The following is a 17,375-nucleotide window of genomic DNA, read 5'->3' on the forward strand; positions in this document are numbered from 1 at the left end:
ACATTCATATCGCAGATCCTTACAAGTTTTCAGAAATACATGTTAATGTTCATTTCTTAACTTTGGGCACTCACAAACACGACGGATTGCCTGTAAACAGTAAATTCAGATATGCTTAATAAGAGGAAAAACATTAGTGTAATGTAACATTTTTAACATATTTATTATTCACCGGGCTATTCTCTTAATTGACCTAATAACGCAAAATAATTTGAGATAAATCCAGTGTTGCTTGATTGCTCTGTCAGAGATTATGACAACAATACTCCAGTCTTTGCCAATTTACGTCAAACACATTTAAACATTTTCAACTGACTGGATTAACAAGATAAATGTCTAAAATGCTTATTGTATTAATTTTGTAAACAAAGTTGCTTCTGAAATCTTTCTCAGCTAATTTAAGTTGTGTTAAATCAAACTGCTCAAGTCTCTATGATAGGGGCATACATGTACAGCCAACATTTTTATTAAATATTGTGAGAGCAAAGGCTGTACTTGTTATGATTTTTTACTTAGATGTGGCCTATGTGAACACTTGCACACCAACCAGTTTTTAACTTGCTCAGTCCTATAGGCAAATTAACCTCGGTAAACTGAAGCAAGATGATAAATAAAAACTGTCACGTAGAAACCATTTCAGTTTCCAGATTAAATATGAAGAACTGTGAGCATTTTGTATAGGCAAGCCTACTGTATCCATGCTGTGACTCTCACATGTGGTTAATTTTTGAAGAGCGTATTATTAATAGTTAATAAAAGCGCTGTGTTGTATTGCAGTCGCAGTAGCAGTGTGAGGAGTGTAGTGCAGGTAAAGCGAAGACTATAACATTCTCTAGCGTTTGTTTTGATAAGAAGCTTTTAAATGTTGAACATGAAGAGGGGGGAAAAATAAGGTCAGTCGATTAAGGGAAAAGGGACCGTTCTAAAGCCACGATTGGCTGATTCGCAGAGGCGGTGTCCAGAGCCTCTCACGTCTGATTGGCCGCTCGCAGAGTAGTCGACCAATGACTGTGCGAGCTTTTAATGGATACGTTGAATGACAATTCAGGAACTCCTGCTCGCACCGCATGTAGCGCAAAGAAGGAGGCGTAAACACTGACATAGCTAGGTAGCCATCAAGGTAAGCGATAAAACGACATTAAAATACTTTCATCAATTTACGTTGTATATCTTTTAACTTTGAAACGAAGGCATGTTAAGATTGATGTTAACCGTTACTTGAGCGTTTAAACGATTTTTTAAATACGCACTGGTTTAGTTTAGACTCATCAACGAAGCGTCGGGATCTTGGTCAGGCCCGCTAATGCTAGCTCGTCACAACGACTTTGGTGTTTGCTCCCTGCGCGGGAAATTTTATACTTATGGTAAATTTACTCAAATGCCCGCGAAAACAATGTATTGTGAAAATGTATAGCTGTAACAGTGGGTGAGACACTTTTCTATATGGGGAAAGAGGACTGATCGTCGACTGAACCGTGCTTCTTGATCGTGGTCGTGAGGTGGTGTGCTAGCATGTGCTAGCCAGCAGCATTGGTGTCTCGCGAGTACGCAGAAAAATCAACGTGACTAGGCCCGTGTTAGCGTAGCTTCAACCTTTGGTATTTGATTTCTGTTTTGGAAGCCCAAAATATTTCTGAAACATGTAGTCAGATATGAACATTTAACAGACATACATTATTTTTTTTAAAACGACTCGGGATATCGTGCTATTGTTTGTACCTCGAGTTTGCTGGTATCATTGAAGGCGTTAAATCAACAAATCAACGATGCGACATGCTGGCCTCTGAAGCTAGCTTTCTAAGTAAGCATGCTTTCGTGGTTATTTACGTAGCAGTCAGCAGTGGGTGGCATTAAATTGATTGTTTTAACGAGGATTACTTCATCACGGCTTTCTCCATCAAATCGAGGCGCTTTGGGTGTCCCCATGTGGCCCGTAGGTAAACGTTATACGAAATTTTAGAAGGCGTTTAGTGACGAAAGTTGAAGTGGGACGGACACTTGGATGGACAGTAAAGCAAAAATGAAACACGTTTCACTGTATGCAAAGTCAATAAAATCTATATGAGTCATTTTGTGTCCCCAGGTCTTCTTTTGGGTGGGTAATACGGGAGAATTGATTACTCATTAACTCACATTCTTCCTGATTTGAATATCTTCAGCACTATCAGCAAACAGAAGTTTGACCTAGGGCAATTACAGCATGATCTCGCTGAGGAAGCCTTGTAAGTTAGCTTAGTAGTTCAGTGTAGTCTGGTGGTCAGTTATGATAGACTAGAGCTTGGAAGAAAAAAAAAAACAAAAACTATTGTTTGATTTTAGATTAGACCCCCCCCCCCCCCCCCCAGTCATTATACTAGAATGACTCCTGTAGTAACTGTGTTTCAGTTGTGTGGTAAAGTTGTTTGACTCTGGCATAAGCAATTTCAAACACGAGACAATAAGAGTTAGCCTACTTTGACCACCCTTGAAAATCATTATTATTTTTGTTATATTCATGTACTTTTTGATGTTAGGTATTTGTGGCAGAATTTTTTTGTTTAGCCTTAAATTGTTTCATCAATTAAATTGCAAGATTTTTTTGATAATCTAAATGTGAAATAGTGGTCTGCACATAGAGATGGATTTAGATTGATGTGCAGATTTCACATTTAAACTTCATTTTAAACTTAAACTGTCATCTATAGAATGTAACACAAACTGGTATCCAAATTTAGCACCAGTAAAGGGCATCTCTTTCATCTACAATGTCCATACATGTACCTCTCAGAGGTTGGACTTAAGATGGACTTGATGGTCACATCAAAACTGGAAGTTTGGAGAGTGCCAAAGATGATAGCCACATTCTCCAAGGGGGAGGGGGGGGGGGGTCTTTGTTGAAATTGACACAAAAGCTAAAGCGAACAACTGAAAAACAGCTGAAAGTAAATGTTCATAAGGATCATTGAGTACATGAAACAATGTGTTAACTAATTTCTGTTTTGTTTTTTCTTGAAGGTAATGGAGATGAGCAGCAACAGTGAGTGCTTTGGATGTGGCCGCTCTGGACATTGGGTCAAGCACTGCCCTAATGCCAGTGGTTCGCGTGGCCGTGGCAGGGGACGAGGACGAGGCAAGGGTACTATACTATTCTTGCCACACCCAATATAAACTGGATTTAGTTATAGAAGGCATGGGTGAAAATGAAAGGAAAAGGTCAATTCTTGTAGTTTTCTGCTTTGCTTATCTATCTGTGTCATTACAGAGCTGTTCTGTTATCGGTGTGGAGACCAAGGACACATGGCCAGGGACTGTGACCAAACTGAGGATGGTGTGAATTCCAATTGTTTTTCTTCAGTTTTACTTGGTACCAATCTTTCCCAGAAATGTTTTGTTAATCATTTTTTTCCCCTGATCAGCGTGCTACAACTGCCACAGGAGTGGTCACATTTCCCGGGACTGCAAGGAGCCCAAAAAGGAGAGAGAGCAGCTCTGCTACACTTGCGGGAAAGCTGGTCACATGGCCCGTGACTGCGATCACGCCAATGAGCAGAAGTGCTACTCCTGCGGTGGGTTTGGCCACATCCAGAAGCTGTGCGATAAGGTGAAATGTTACAGGTAAATATTGTTCTGTTTGGAGAAGCAAGCCTGGTGCTACAGTTTGACAAACTGTCTACTATTTTGAAGCCCTCCAATTCTAATCTTTAGGTATGCGTGGGTTCTGTGTTAATTTTACAGTCTGCTTTTATCGCACTCACCACATTCTTTCTTTTTCAGGTGTGGTGAGATTGGTCACGTTGCTGTACATTGCAGTAAAGCAAGCGAGACTAACTGCTACAACTGCGGAAAGGCAGGCCACCTGGCAAAAGAGTGCACCATTGAAGCCACCGCATAATCAGTGCCCTCTGTTGCCCCTCCTTTTTTCAGATTGATGGTTGGTTGTATTATTTTCTCTGAATCCTCTTCACTGGCCAAAGGTTGGCTAACAGAGGCTAGTCCCAGGCCAGTGAGCCTCTCGACATGTAATACAAAGAAAGGGGTGAAAAAAATATCTTTCTGCATTCAATACAAAAAATGTTTTAGTTTGGTAGCGGTGTTATGTATAATGCTTTGTTAAAGAACCCCCCTTTCCAAGCCACTGGTGACCAGAGATGATGAATAAACGGGACTAAACATATGGGAATCTATAGGACCTCTGAGCTTGTGGAAGTGTATCTCAGTAAAGTGAGATAGAAGAAGGGAGTAAATGGAAACCAAACTTCCATGTGTGGTCATTTTGGTTTGTTTTAGTGGGATATGAGTTGGCCAAGAGAGTATGACATGGAAACAGTTCATAACATGATGCATTTCAGCCCTACAGCAGCTAAGTGGGCGATAACAAACTACATGTTATATTACTAAGATATAAAAATTTTGGAGTTGTTAAAAGAAACATGCTCTTTTATAGAAATCTGTTTACAATTTAAGTAACACGGTAGTCCAAGGCAGACTTTTCCTTTTAAAATGGCTTTGGAATTTTTTTTTTTTTACCTTGGCAAAACTTAACATCAACAGTTGTCAGAACGGCAGAATTAGGAGTTATTTGGGAATGAAAAATGTTTTCACAGAAAATCAAAAATGTTATTTTTGTACAATATCACTTAGACTACTGTATAAATACCATTTGCTTGTACTCAGTTTTTAAGTCGGAAGGAAAGTGCAACTGAAGTCCTAGAAAATAGAAATGTAATTTTAAACTATCAATAAAGCTGGAGGAGCACGGGGAGGATCTTCTTGTCTGATTTCTTTTGCAATACACGCAGCATGTACCACAGCTCGTTTTGCCACGTTTTATCTTTACAGATGCTTCTGTTCTCAACTCGTCTGAACATCTTGTGCAAGAAGATAAACTTTTGAGCTGCTGCTTGTGTCCTAGAAGTTCAAATAAGGGATTATCTGCTAGATAACCTACAGATTATTGCGGGATTAAACAACATGCAAAGCTGGATCTTGTATTTTATATTAATCTAGACATTTTGTTAGTCTGCAGTTGCAAAACATCTGTAGTATTATATCCAGAAAATTCCGTGTTTAACATGAGCAGACATATTTATTTCACTAAGAAATGGTTAAACACTCCCTCACTGGATGGGTCGCTTTTGCCTATCAGGCTTCCTGCAGCACATTCCTGGCAATTTTTGGACTCTACGTACTCCCGCATGTGACATCAGCAACTAAACCGACCTATTTGTGTTTGTCATTGCTAAATAAGATTCATCCGCATGCATTTTGAGCTCTCTGCTGTACATATACTTGATCCGGAATGACAATGAGCGGTGATCAATGAGTTCTATTTTGTCTTTGCTCTGCGGCCCCTGTGATCCATGCGTGTCTTGTGCGTACAAGAAATGGAAAGCTCCACCTCGGTGTCTAAAATGGCAGCGGGGGTTGCGGTGCAGATGCAGCTCCTTCCGGCAGAGATGCAGCAAAAGACCCTCCTACTCCTCATATGTCGTCATCTGGTCTCAACCAGTCAAATTATAGACGAGAAAATATATGAGAGAAAACAAGCCCAACCAGCCAGCCAGCCAGCGCGGCCGGTGCGAGCCGGCTCACGCTTCATAAGGGGTTCAGATTTATACATTATTGTCTATTTTGTTTTTTCTTCATTAACCCGGTGGGTAAGTAAAGGAGATGAGGGGACTCCTGCCGTTTTACCGGGGTTTGTACACCCTGAGTAACCGCCAAGCCAGTCGTAAAGCTGGGATTGTCGGTTCTCGGTGCGGGCTTTGCGGAACTCAGTCTAATAGCAAGGTACGGTTCGAGCTGTTGCTGTTGCTATTGCTTCGGGCTCAGGCAAACAACATGTCGTTGACACTGATAACAAGGCGGTACTTTGTTTGTTGTTCTCTCGCATTGTTCTTTTGTTACAATGTATCGTATCGACGTGGCGTGCGGGGTTGCTCGCAACTTTCTCAGCTGTGGATGCGCTCAGGGATGAAACAGGGGCGCTGACATCAGGGGCAGCAGCAGATGTAGCTCGCTGTATTTTTGCCCCCCCCCTCCCATTATGAGAAAAACAACCACTGATACACTGTGTTCTTTCTTTGTTTTAATTAGTCCCAGCTCCAGGGGGGGAAAGAATTTTGAGGTTTGGGATATTGTAAGATTGATTGTAATATGCTAACAGGCCTGTGTACTGCTGTGTCACCATAGCAGTTCTCACTATAGATTCCTGTCTCTCATGTTGACGTCAAATAGAAACCAATTGTTATCATTCTTACACGATGATAATGATGATTGCCTACAAAGAATTTAAGTTATGTAAAATGATAAATGATCAGTGTGATTGGAAATGTCATACTGTACAGAGTAATAGATTATCCTCTTTAAGACATCATTCAAACCCATTGGTTATTCAGTGAACCCTTATTCTACATAATTTGCCTGCTATTAATCACTCATGTTGTTTCCCCGCTTAAAAAAGTTCTTATTTGTTTGGCTGATCAGTGTGTGTCTGTCCTTCCCTTCTGCAGCCACAGCCAAGGTTTGGGCTGTTGTTCGACATTGATGGCGTGCTTGTCAGAGGGAGGATGCCAATCCCTGCGGCAACAAAAGCATTTGAGAAGTTGGTCGACTCTCAGGGACGGTTTGTGGTGCCAGTCGTTTTTGTCACAAATGCAGGGAATTGCCTCAGACAAACAAAAGCGGACCAGCTCTCTCACATACTGGGAGTGCCTGTGAGTTTTAAATTCCTGTGCAAGTTTTAATGGTGTTAATGGTGTATCCCCTGCTCTTTGGTGTGTGCATGCAGTGCATTCAAAACTTTTTCAGTTTCCCCTTATTTAAAAAAGAAATAATAATTTGCTAGGAAAATAAGAAATGGATGCATAATTTTATTGAAAGATGCACAATGTACAAACTCTGTACAAACACATGTGTTTGTACAGAGTTTGTACAATTTTAACAAGCTTTAAAGTCAATATTTGCTATCGCCACTTTTTGTTTGTTTTTTTCAACATAGGCTGAAGACTGAAAATTGTCCATTTGCTAACCTGTAGATATAAAACACTAGTTCATCTCTTGAGTTCCTTTTTTTTTTTTATGCTTGAATGAATGACAACAACAATTATTATTTTTGGAAATGTTCAGGTAAAAGGACTGGACTGAAAATGAGTAAAAACGAAGTCGGTGTTCAAAGAAAAACTTTGAAAGACTTTTGGAAAGCCTGGAGCACTATTGCTCAAGACCACTTTAAAATTTTACAAGAAAATCTGGCTCTTTGGAAGCAAAATGTAAAGAAATGGGTAGTAGCTTGAGACTTGTGCACAGTACTGAAACTGAAGTTGTTGCGTTTTATCTCTGATTATTTTTGGATAATTTGGTCTCACCTGACTCCTTTGCTATTAACCTCACTACAACTGTGCTATTTTCAGATCACGCAGGACCAAGTTATCATGTCCCATAGTCCCCTGAGGATGTTTAAGAAGTTCCATGACAAGTGTGTCTTGGTGTCAGGACAAGGACCTGTCCTGGAAATTGCTAAAAAGTATCCTAGAAATCTGCTTTGTTTAAATTTACAATATAATTTATATATTTACATTTAAACTTGAGTATTACTTCTTCATTTCTCCTTAACGTTCTGTCTTTAGTGTGGGCTTTAAGAATGTAATCAGTATTGATATGCTTAGAGAATCGTACCCATTGCTGGACATGGTGGATCACAACAGGAGACCAAAATTGCCGGTGAGATTTTACAATCTGGTGCACAAACATGATGTTGGAAATATGTATAATATAATGTCATGACTTTAATTTCCCTTCTTTCAATTTAGTCCAATCCTGTTGTCAACCTTCCTAAAATTGAAGGTAAAAACAGTTGGCTCTTCTCAAATTAAACATTTATCTTTTGTCATTGACATGGTACACTTACTAACATCTGCTTTGATAGTTTTGAAATTCTTGCAATTTTGATGAACGCTGTTCTAATCTTTGAATTGCACACACAGCTGTGGTTCTGTTCGGCGAGCCGATCCGATGGGAAACCAACCTGCAGCTGATAGTTGACGTTCTGTTGACCAATGGTAACCTCAGTAGTAGTCACCAAACCCAAAACACTCCTCACCTTCACCTGCTGGCCTGCAACATGGACCTCATGTGGATGGCTGAGGCACATTCCCCTCGGTAAACGTTACAAAAATCTGTCTTTTTATATAAAATGTTTTAAAAAAATTGTACTTAAGAAACTAAAACAGTATTTCAAGTAATCAAATCAGTGTACTGACATATCTGTCTTCCACCGTCTCATTTTGTTCCAGGTTTGGCCACGGGACATTTCTTGTGTGTCTAGAGAACATCTACAAGAAGATAACCGGCAAAGATCTGAAGTATGAGGCTCTTATGGGAAAACCCAGTGAGCTGACTTACCATTTTGCAGAGTATCTCATCAGAAGCCAGGCCATGCAGAGGCAGTGGGAACTTCCCGTTACTTCCCTATATGCTATAGGGTGAGACACCAGCTTTTAACTCTGTTTTGCCTTTATACTTAACATAAGACCAGAACTCACTTATCATGCTGTCTGATAGACAGATAGGCTATCAAAAGAAAAAGATTTTACTGAAATGTTGCTCAATAATTTGATGAGAAAACTGTTCGCTTTTAAATGCTTACGTGTGTTAGTTAGCATGTCATTCTGTCATGCTTTAATTTGGGGACTTGCATGTTTCACTTCAGCTTTTTTTTTTTTAGCTGATTGTTTGTTCTAATTCATGTGACTTGCATTCAGCACCAGGAAAAAAACCACACACACATTTCAACATGTACTGATATATATAGGTCAACTTCATGCATGCTGCCTGGGGCACAGAGTAATACCCTTTTTTTCTGCATTTTTAGGGATAACCTCATGACTGACATCTATGGAGCCAATCTGTACAACCGCTACCTGGAGGAGAGAGTTGCGAGAAAAAACCCCAAAGCTGTTGCTAAGATGGTGTCTGCCACTGGGTCCACCACGGCGGTGCCCAGGGAGGAAGAGATTGACAGCTTGTGGGAAAGCGAGCTTGCTCTGCCCTCTGCTACTTCCTGTAAGTCTGTCCTAGTCTGTACAGGGGTGTATAACCCCAACGCAGAGGTGCCGTCTGATGCAAATCACTGCATCAAGGAGACTGTGTTCCACGGGCACCGGGACTTCATATTTGACCCTGGTCTCGTGGAGCCAGGCCATATCGTGCAGGATGTGGCAGAAGCTGTTGATCTCATCTTTGAGCAAGAAAAGTTTGTGCCTCAGTAGTATTTTGAGCCAACAGGCTTCGTGTGGTCATGGAGATCCAAGCAGGGGGAAAGGGAGGGAAAGCGAGCATTAAACTGGTAGTACCACTTCATGTTCAGACCTCTAGAAGCCTAACACTGTGGACTTTGTTTAAAAACCTGACAGGGCATTGACATAATATAGGTCATCCAAAAATTTAACAATAAATGAGATTTCAGAGGAAAAAAAAATTAAATAACTGTTGTTGTTTTTCTGATAGTCATTACCTGTTTCTTTTTTCTTTTTCTTTTTTTCCAATAAGGAAATGTATAAGAACTGCCTTATTTGACCTTATTAAGTATCTTTGTTAGATAAAACTACTGTTCTAGATTGTTACAAACCCTGAAGCCATCCTATATTTATTTACAAGCTAATGACAGTGTTTTTAAGAAGCATATTAACATGTAATCGTTATTATTACGGTGACCTTTTGTTATTGCATTTTTAGCTATTTGTTTACCCATTTGTCATGGTAAATCTATGCATGAATATAAGAGTAATTCTTGTATCTTTAAAACCACTGTTTGATGTGCAATTTCTTTTCCTCTAATAGCACTGTCTTTACAGTTTCAGTTTCGACAGCCTTGACCAGTTTTTGCACAGATCAGCCTTTCATCTTTGTGTTACCATATCACCCTTCCATAACATGGTTGTTATAATTTAGAAAGTCATTCTTAGTATAACTGACAGACCACTCGTAAGACAAATTTATACGTGTATACTGTATGTAAATACTGCTCAGAAAACTAGGAGAACAGTTTTTAACTTTGCTTTTTGGTGTAATTTTGAATCTAGCACATGAGGGGGTTGATGATTTCGGTTTTCAATGAGTCATTTAATTTTGCTCTCAAGATGTTACGCAGTGTCTGTTAGTATATGTGTATGTTTCAACTTGAATATTTAAAGAGCCGATATGTGTTTTTCTAGCGTTCGCTTAATTTTTTGAGCAGACCGATAAATGTGTTAGGGTCAGAGTAAGGTTAGGGTAACTGTGATGAACAACTTTCGCACAACAAGTCAGAAAATGTTCTGGTGCATTTAAAAATGTCAAATGTTTAAAGATTTCTCTGATTAAAAGCAAACAGCATTATAAGAAAACAAAGCAACAAAATGTGTCTCCCCAAGGAATTCTTGTTTGCTGAATCATGAAAGATTGTGCCCTTGTTTTGTTGGAGAAGCTAAAAGCTGAAATGCATTGGTTTGGACTTGGACCTACATGCGGTGATCAAAGGAGCAAAGGGGTCAAATGATTTGTAAATTGCACAACTGGGTGATAATGACTAAAGAAGCTGAAATACTGAAAGGTATAGTATATTTCACTAAAACATGACTGCAAAGAAAGTTCAATATTGACCAGATGACTTAAAAAAAACTAGCTTTTGATGCATCATCTACAAAATAACCAAAATGTTCAGAGTTTAATCCTTCAGGACTTAAAGGACAATTAAGGGTCTGTTATAGTTTAAGGTGTGAAAACATGAATAAAAGAGTGAAAAGTCAAGGACAAGAGAATTACCAGCAGGGGATTTTTATTTATTAAAGAAAAATGATTAAGGCAAGCAAGCCAATGGCTACTATTACGTGCATTTTATTTCAAAAAGCCAGGATATTTTAGGGTACCCTTTATCTTTAAGAGTAACTCAAGTGGACTAAGATCACTCAGGTAGCCTTTATCTTTATATTGTGCTTCTTGTGCAATGCATCCAAAACTTGTGGCAGTAAATCCATGTTGAGAAGCGGCCTATCTAGATCCTCCGTATGACCGAGAGACTCTGAGTCGACACTGATCTCTGATAGTCCAGTGTGCAGTCTCTTCCTGTGTTTGGGCTTCAGTGAACGTAAGGAGTCGGCCTCGAATCCTGAGTGTCTCTCATCTATATCCAGAGTGAAATTGGAATTTCTGGCCAGACTCAAGCTCCACAGAAGCAGAGCAATGAGACAGCATAGCGCTACTCCTATTATGATGTTGTATATCCCATTAGTGCAGTTTGCAACAGCGCAGTGAGAAAAGTAGTTGTCACTAAGTTCAGTGATGGCTTTGTTAGCCACAGAGCTTGGACTGAAGCAAATGGGCTCCTTCAAAACAATAGCCCTGTTCTTCAGCAACCAGTTCCTCAGGTAGTGAATTTGACAATCACAGTGGAAAGGGTTCTTGGACAGGGAAACCTTGTTCAGCCCAGTATATCTGTCAAACAGGCCTGGAGACACCGAGGTGAGCCGGTTGTACTGCAAATGGAGCTCTGTGGTGTCAGAGGGCAGATTAGGCACCTCCACGAGGTTTGAAGCGCTGCAGTTAACTACCAGTCCAGCAGGCCCGAGGGTTGAACAGTGGCAAGGCGTAATGATACTGTGTGTTACCAGGACGTGGAAGAACACTAAGCTCAAACTGAAGATCATCCTATAGGATCAGAAAAAGATTGAAGTACAATAAAACTGCTTAATGTGAAAATGTCTCATGTGAAATGGTTTAGAAGATGCTATAGAGACTGAAATTTTAATGTGCATGAGTGAAATAATGTGTAAGGTGAATTCAATTGTTCATGGATAGCCTGAAGTTTTAGAAAAAAATATTAAGAAGGAATAACCTCCCATTAAATATAGATATATATACAATTTACAAACCTTCCAGAGTGCCAGTCATCTTTAAATGTCATCATACTGCCACCGTCCTAGTCCAGTGCAAAATCTGAGCCCGAGAATATTTCAGAAATGCTCCCCATGTCGAGGTATCCCCGTTTTGTAACGGATGTGCTGCTAAGCTCACAATAATCACGCGCGTAATACAGAACTGCATCAGTTTGAGGATTCCACCAATGACAAACGGTTATAGCGCCTACGACATGAAGGAAATCCATCTGCTTAAAAGAGATAAGAGTTTATCTACTAAAATAGTGGCGAGGCCATCTGAAACTCTCCCACAGAATGTTTATTACTAGCGTCCACGGCGATGCTGAGGGCACGAGGGGCATTTTGCGGCAAATTACAGCTCTGAGCATGAAAAGCTTTGTGAGGATTAGAATGCACATAAGAAATTTTTTGGAAACCTAACACTGTTTGAGCTCGAGGGCAAGGAGAAAACGCTTCTTAATGGAAATGTTGAGCTACAAAGCAGAATGGACAGTGAGAGTGAGAGTATCACATTTACAGATTTACAAAACTGGATTAAAGCTGAAAGGTAAGTGTAGGCACAACCATTTTCACAGGCCGGTCTTTGTGAGAATTGTGTATACTTTTCACCCATAGGTGGTGTCATGGCACAGATTTTCAGATCTCATGTCATTTTTATTCATGTCCTCTAGTGGAAACACCGAAACACTAGTGGAAAGTCTGGAATTGGGAGATATGAGAGGCTAATGATAAGACCCTAATGTGAAATGCCTGGCCCGAAAAAAGGGGGAAGACAGATTGATTTTTATTAACCATGGAGTCACAACAAACGACACACGTATACCATAAGTCATATATTTGTTTATTTTGCGTTCAACATTGTCACAGTTGAAGTTTTACAATAACTGGGGTCTTACTGACTCACTACTCACTGTACAAACAGAATGCACATATAAATGAGGCCATTCCTCTCTCCTCCTTTTTTTATAATGTGTCTCACGCCAGACTGAACAGCTTGCAGCAGGATGTGTGTCATCTGTCTGTGTGTACGCTGGGTTGTATGTATGAAAAGAGAGCTGGATGTAAATGGCAGGAAACTTCCTAACAGTCTGTTTTTGATTTCTACAGCAAATGTCAGTTCACCACTGCTGGAGGCAGAGACAGTCGATATGTTCATATATCACCCCTCACATCCATCCATGAGGTGCTGTATATACATCCTGATCTTAACTTGAGAATAGAGTACTGATCGTATACACATTATGTACATCTCCTTTAAGCCCCAGTCTTGGTCCCTTAACAGCGTCATAAAGATAAACCCTCTAAGCCAAGCAGCTCATCTGTTTGCACGATGAAAGCCCTCAGCTAAGGAAGTGCAATGTTCTTCATGTTTATAATTTACACAATGGCTTTGTTGATGAAATGCATGCTGAGCTTTAGTAACAACCAGGCTAACATGGAACAACAAGAACACATCAACATCTGAAAATTCCAACCTAATCAAAACCAAAGGAGAAGTCAAAATTCATAGGTCAACTTTTTTTTTGTCTCCCCCCATTAGCTCACAGTGAATAGGACACATGATGCATCAGATCCATGCAGTGCATTGCCGGGGTACTTTCTCGCAAAGAATGACTGTAGACATTTGAAGAACTACAACACACACCAAAAAATAAACAGATTAAACAGTTTCAAATCATCCCAAGATATCAGAGTTATAGCAAAGATACGATATCAGTGGAGCGACACATTCAGCTGATCATTAATGTCCAGTATGTGATATGTCCGTCTTAATTCACATGAGTACAAACGTGTGAGAGTAAGCCTGACTTATGGCGATGGTTTTTCTTCGTGAATGTTAAGATACATTTACAACCTGAATATTGGGACAAACAGTTTACTGTCACTAATTTACACACTAGAATAGACTTTTATTTGTAGAATGTAGAAAGTTATTCTTTACATATACCCAGTTTGTTTCTTCAGTTTGCATTTTTGTATATTGTAACTGCATTTCCTGAAAACAATGAAAGTGTTCTTTCAAATGTGCTTATCCAGCAAAATATTTCTGTTCAGCCCAAGGAGAAGTATATTCCCTTTTATTAAAATATATACACACATTCTTCTTTCCACTGTGAACTGTGTATTATATATATATATATATATATATATATATATATATATATATATATATATATATATTTTCCTTATTTTGAATGAAAAAAAAAAGATTTATTTTTTCACCTGAATCTTGTCCTGGACGACAAGATAAGAGACCTCCACTTTCAGTACAAGTCTGCATTTTCTGAACATGATTGCACTTAAACTTGCTATGGTAACACTGACTTGTTATACAATGTGCAGAGGATAGCCTCACATCAACAACATTACATGCAAAATTATCACTTACTTGACATTCCACTGAACTCCAAGTCTGTACCTCTAATGAGACCGTGAGGACAGCCAGACATTAATTTACTGAGAAAAGACTCTTGACAGGGGTCAAAAAAACCGAAATAAATAAATAATGACGCGACACGAAAAATGCACAGATAGGAGGGACACCTTGCTTGTTCTTAATGTACAAAATCAGTACAAAGATATTGCACATATAATAGAAAAAAAGATGAAAAAATACTTCACTATGTAAGAACTGATTTTATTCACTCACCGAATCCTGGTGAATAAAAAAATATTCTAAACAAGGCAAAAAGAAGAGCTAAGAAATGTTTCTGATTTTGAGAGTCAAGGAGGCAGATGTTGCACATGTTAAAGGCAACAGACTTAACATATCCAGCACTTTGCTTTTGTAACAGAAACAGAGCCACATAGCATTGGAAATCCCTTTTTCGCTGTTATTCTTCACTACGTTACGTCTTATGCAGCCACAATATTGGAAGAAAGCAGAGCTAACGAGCGACCTACTTTATCGGCTCCTAAAGTTGACAAGTGAAGTCTGCTTTGAAGCTTCAGCTGTGACTGCACAGCATTTTGAGGCCCATATGCAACAGCTGCCATCCAGAGACTCTTTCTAATCCATTTGGAAAGGCAAAAATTCCAGAATAGATTAACAGCCGGACTAAATGGGAGTTCACTCCTTTCAGATCTACATCCTGTTACCATAGAGTCAGTATAATACTGATAAAGTTCATTTTTGCTGATAATAATTGCAAGTATAATCTTACAAATTACTTTACACACAATATACTGTACATGAAGTCTTGACTAAATAGATTATGCAGTAATAATTGGCACATTTATTTATGAGAGCTAGGAGACAACACATATAGCTGTCATCTACAGTAAATACAGCACTAGAACTACTATGACTGACTCAGTCAAGTTCTTCACCTGTCCTTTGATTTAATTTAGTGTGAAATGATTACATCTAGGTTTTTCACTACATATGAGCTCTACAGGAGTCAACAACAAATAGCATTCAGATGATGTTGGGATCCGCAAAACCAAAGATTTGAAAAACTGACTTCCTAAAGGCTGAGCACGACAAATGATGTCATTGCGACAGAGAAAACAGTCAGCTGAGTTTTCGTCTCAGGCCATCTTTTCCCCGTGGTTACGTGAAGGTAAGACAGGTTATTGAGGGAATGGAGCAGCAGGGAGAAGCTTGGTGAGAAAGCCTATTTTCTCCTCAGATGTCACGGCCGGGTGGTGTTTGTGGAAAACAAAGAGCATCTTCCTGTGCAGAACCCCACCCATACCCAGCACACCCAAAACCCCGATGGGACCAAAGTCCCTGATCAGGCAAGCTAGTAAAGGCCCTTAGTGGAAGATTTGAGTCCAATATCCATCCTGCATATATTTATTGGACCTGGAAGTGAAAAAAGGTGGCTGCATGTGATTGGTTTCCATCACAGCAGCAGAAACACAGTGGACAGGCCATAGAGTTATGCTGTCAGTCCCTTTGGTGTAAGCAAATGTCCCTTCTTCAATAAGTTCCCTCCTTGCTTCTCCTCTCTGAGTTAGGAGCATCACACTACGGTGCTGATGCCACTGTGTTTGGGTTTGGGTCCACCAGGCGCCGAACCCACTTGCTGACTGTGGTGGTGAGAGTGCTGCGAGTGCGAGGTGTGGTGGGAATGCTGGCTGTAATGGCCGTGCTGCGAATGGCCATGTTGGTGTGCGTGTGAGGAGTAGGCTGGGTGCTGGTGGTACTGCGTGTGAGGTGGGGGGTGGTAGTGGTGGTGGTGGTGGTAAGGCGGGGGATTCTGCGTGCAGTACTGGGGATGGTGGCCGTGGTGTTGGGTCTGCACTGCGTGCACCACCTGCGCAGTGTGATGCAGGTTGGTCGGGTGGGGCTTGTGCGATATGAGAGTGGGGTGACCAGGTTGGGGGAAAGGAGGGTGGCTCTGAGACGCCGGTTTCCCTCGCTTGCTGCCAAAGAGCGACCCGAGGATGGAAGTCGATGCCGAGTTAGGGATGGATGGATGGCCGCGGGGCACGCTCTCGCGAGGCGTGTTGGCTCTCCTTCGTGTGTGTGGACTGCTAATGATGGACCCCTGCAGGAGGGAAAAAAACAAGGTAACAGCGCGTCTGTGAGACACTGCGCTACTGCAGAACACCTACACTAAATTATAGCTACAAGGCACCAGCAGGATGAATTCACAGTTTTCTTTTTTTCAGATAAACAAGTAGCAAAATGTTATAGGACATGCAAATGAGAAACCAAAAATGTTTTCATGAGAGGCAGCACCAACACTAGGAAAATTTTAGCTTGGGAAAAAGACCTCACGATGAAGGGAGCTTAAATCCAAAAAAAGGTTTTGCTGTATGGGAACTAACTGCCTTGACATACAGTAAATCTGCAACAAGAGAAATTAAATAAATACTGTTAGGAATATAACTCATTACATTAAGGAAGTTAAGAAAAAAAAATCTTCTTCACTGTAGTCAATGTGCCAACCCCTCTAAGAGTCACACATGCAACGTGTTATAATCAAATGAGGCATAGTTTCCACATGCAGAGGGTGGGGCAGGCAAACTCGTCATCCACACAGTAGCATTCATCTAGAAGACAGAAGGCAGGAGGAACTAGGCGCTCATGTGCAGACTTCTCAACACGCCTGGACACTTTTCCCCATGTTTTGGGTCCAACACTACTCGATATGCAGGTGTGACTCTCCTAAAAAAGGCTTTTCCTTTGGCACATGCTTCATCTAAGACTGGAGAAAGACCACAAGATGCCTTTGAAAGCAGAATGAATTTTACAGCGTCCAAGACTACAACTGGACACATGAACTAATGGACACATGAAATGAGTGAAATATGAATGAATGAAATCCACATCTTTCTAAGTCCATGTGAAACCCATTGCTAGACCCCTGGCTAGGAAGGCTACATTCCTCCCTGAAACTTACATCATTTAAGAGAGGTTGTGGATAAGAGAAAAACAGAAAGACCCAGACAGGGAGAGAGGCTGGAGAGGGTGTACAGTTTCCTAGTTTCAGAGCTACGACCCTGCCAAAGAGAAGAACCAAATGAAAA

At 40.4% G+C, this 17,375-nt stretch overlaps 4 protein-coding genes across 13 annotated transcripts in view; 2 read left to right on the top strand and 2 right to left on the bottom strand.

The window, feature by feature from the left end:
• The first annotated feature begins 990 nt into the window (after positions 1-990).
• Positions 991-4,739, top strand: cnbpa (CCHC-type zinc finger, nucleic acid binding protein a). Of its 4 annotated transcripts, XM_085144945.1 has the most exons (6): positions 1,083-1,120; positions 2,160-2,222; positions 2,995-3,115; positions 3,242-3,307; positions 3,396-3,594; positions 3,754-4,739. In XM_085144945.1, the coding sequence occupies exons 3-6, from the start codon at positions 2,998-3,000 to the stop codon at positions 3,869-3,871; spliced, it is 501 nt and encodes a 166-aa protein (XP_085001071.1). In that variant the 5' UTR covers positions 1,083-1,120; positions 2,160-2,222; positions 2,995-2,997; the 3' UTR covers positions 3,872-4,739. The 4 variants fall into 4 exon arrangements, with proteins under 4 accessions (XP_085001075.1, XP_085001070.1, XP_085001071.1 ...); XM_085144949.1 differs by lacking the exon at positions 2,160-2,222 and having other exon boundaries at positions 991-1,120; positions 2,995-3,109; XM_085144944.1 differs by lacking the exon at positions 2,160-2,222 and having other exon boundaries at positions 992-1,120.
• Positions 4,431-12,018, bottom strand: gp9 (glycoprotein IX platelet). The gene is made up of 2 exons (XM_085144940.1): positions 11,889-12,018; positions 4,431-11,664 (listed from the first exon to the last, which is right to left on the bottom strand). The coding sequence occupies exons 1-2, from the start codon at positions 11,921-11,923 to the stop codon at positions 10,926-10,928; spliced, it is 774 nt and encodes a 257-aa protein (XP_085001066.1). The 5' UTR covers positions 11,924-12,018; the 3' UTR covers positions 4,431-10,925.
• LOC146494536 (haloacid dehalogenase-like hydrolase domain-containing 5) lies at positions 4,865-14,066 on the top strand. The gene is made up of 8 exons (XM_085144932.1): positions 4,865-5,769; positions 6,492-6,695; positions 7,392-7,504; positions 7,608-7,701; positions 7,791-7,824; positions 7,965-8,139; positions 8,274-8,462; positions 8,852-14,066. Exons 1-8 carry the CDS (start codon positions 5,650-5,652, stop codon positions 9,246-9,248), a joined length of 1,326 nt encoding a protein of 441 aa, XP_085001058.1. The 5' UTR covers positions 4,865-5,649; the 3' UTR covers positions 9,249-14,066.
• The window catches only part of iqsec1a (IQ motif and Sec7 domain ArfGEF 1a), a 96,919-nt gene continuing 92,258 nt past the window's right edge, over positions 12,715-17,375 (bottom strand). For 6 of the 7 annotated variants that reach the window (XM_085144915.1, XM_085144916.1, XM_085144919.1 and 3 more), the window contains one exon: positions 12,715-16,390. In XM_085144915.1, coding sequence (XP_085001041.1) covers positions 15,863-16,390 — 528 coding nt within the window. In that variant the 3' untranslated portion in view covers positions 12,715-15,862. The remainder of the gene's footprint in view (positions 16,391-17,375) is intronic. The other variant, XM_085144921.1, reaches the window with a different exon arrangement.

Source organism: Neolamprologus multifasciatus, chromosome 20, assembly GCF_963576455.1.
Source record: "Neolamprologus multifasciatus chromosome 20, fNeoMul1.2, whole genome shotgun sequence".
Lineage (NCBI taxonomy): Eukaryota > Metazoa > Chordata > Actinopteri > Cichliformes > Cichlidae > Neolamprologus > Neolamprologus multifasciatus.

Coding starts and splice junctions, on each gene's coding strand:
- cnbpa (XM_085144944.1), top strand. CDS start 2,998: ATGGAGATGAGCAGCAACAGTGAGTGCTTTGGATGTGGCCGCTCTGGA. Junction 3,116..3,241: donor GGGACGAGGACGAGGCAAGG/GTACTATACTAT, acceptor GTGTCATTACAG/AGCTGTTCTGTTATCGGTGT. Junction 3,595..3,753: donor GATAAGGTGAAATGTTACAG/GTAAATATTGTT, acceptor TTTCTTTTTCAG/GTGTGGTGAGATTGGTCACG.
- LOC146494536 (XM_085144932.1), top strand. CDS start 5,650: ATGAGGGGACTCCTGCCGTTTTACCGGGGTTTGTACACCCTGAGTAAC. Junction 6,696..7,391: donor CTCACATACTGGGAGTGCCT/GTGAGTTTTAAA, acceptor TGCTATTTTCAG/ATCACGCAGGACCAAGTTAT. Junction 8,140..8,273: donor GCTGAGGCACATTCCCCTCG/GTAAACGTTACA, acceptor ATTTTGTTCCAG/GTTTGGCCACGGGACATTTC.
- gp9 (XM_085144940.1), bottom strand. CDS start 11,923: ATGATGACATTTAAAGATGACTGGCACTCTGGAAG. Junction 11,665..11,888: donor GATGACTGGCACTCTGGAAG/GTTTGTAAATTG, acceptor CTGATCCTATAG/GATGATCTTCAGTTTGAGCT.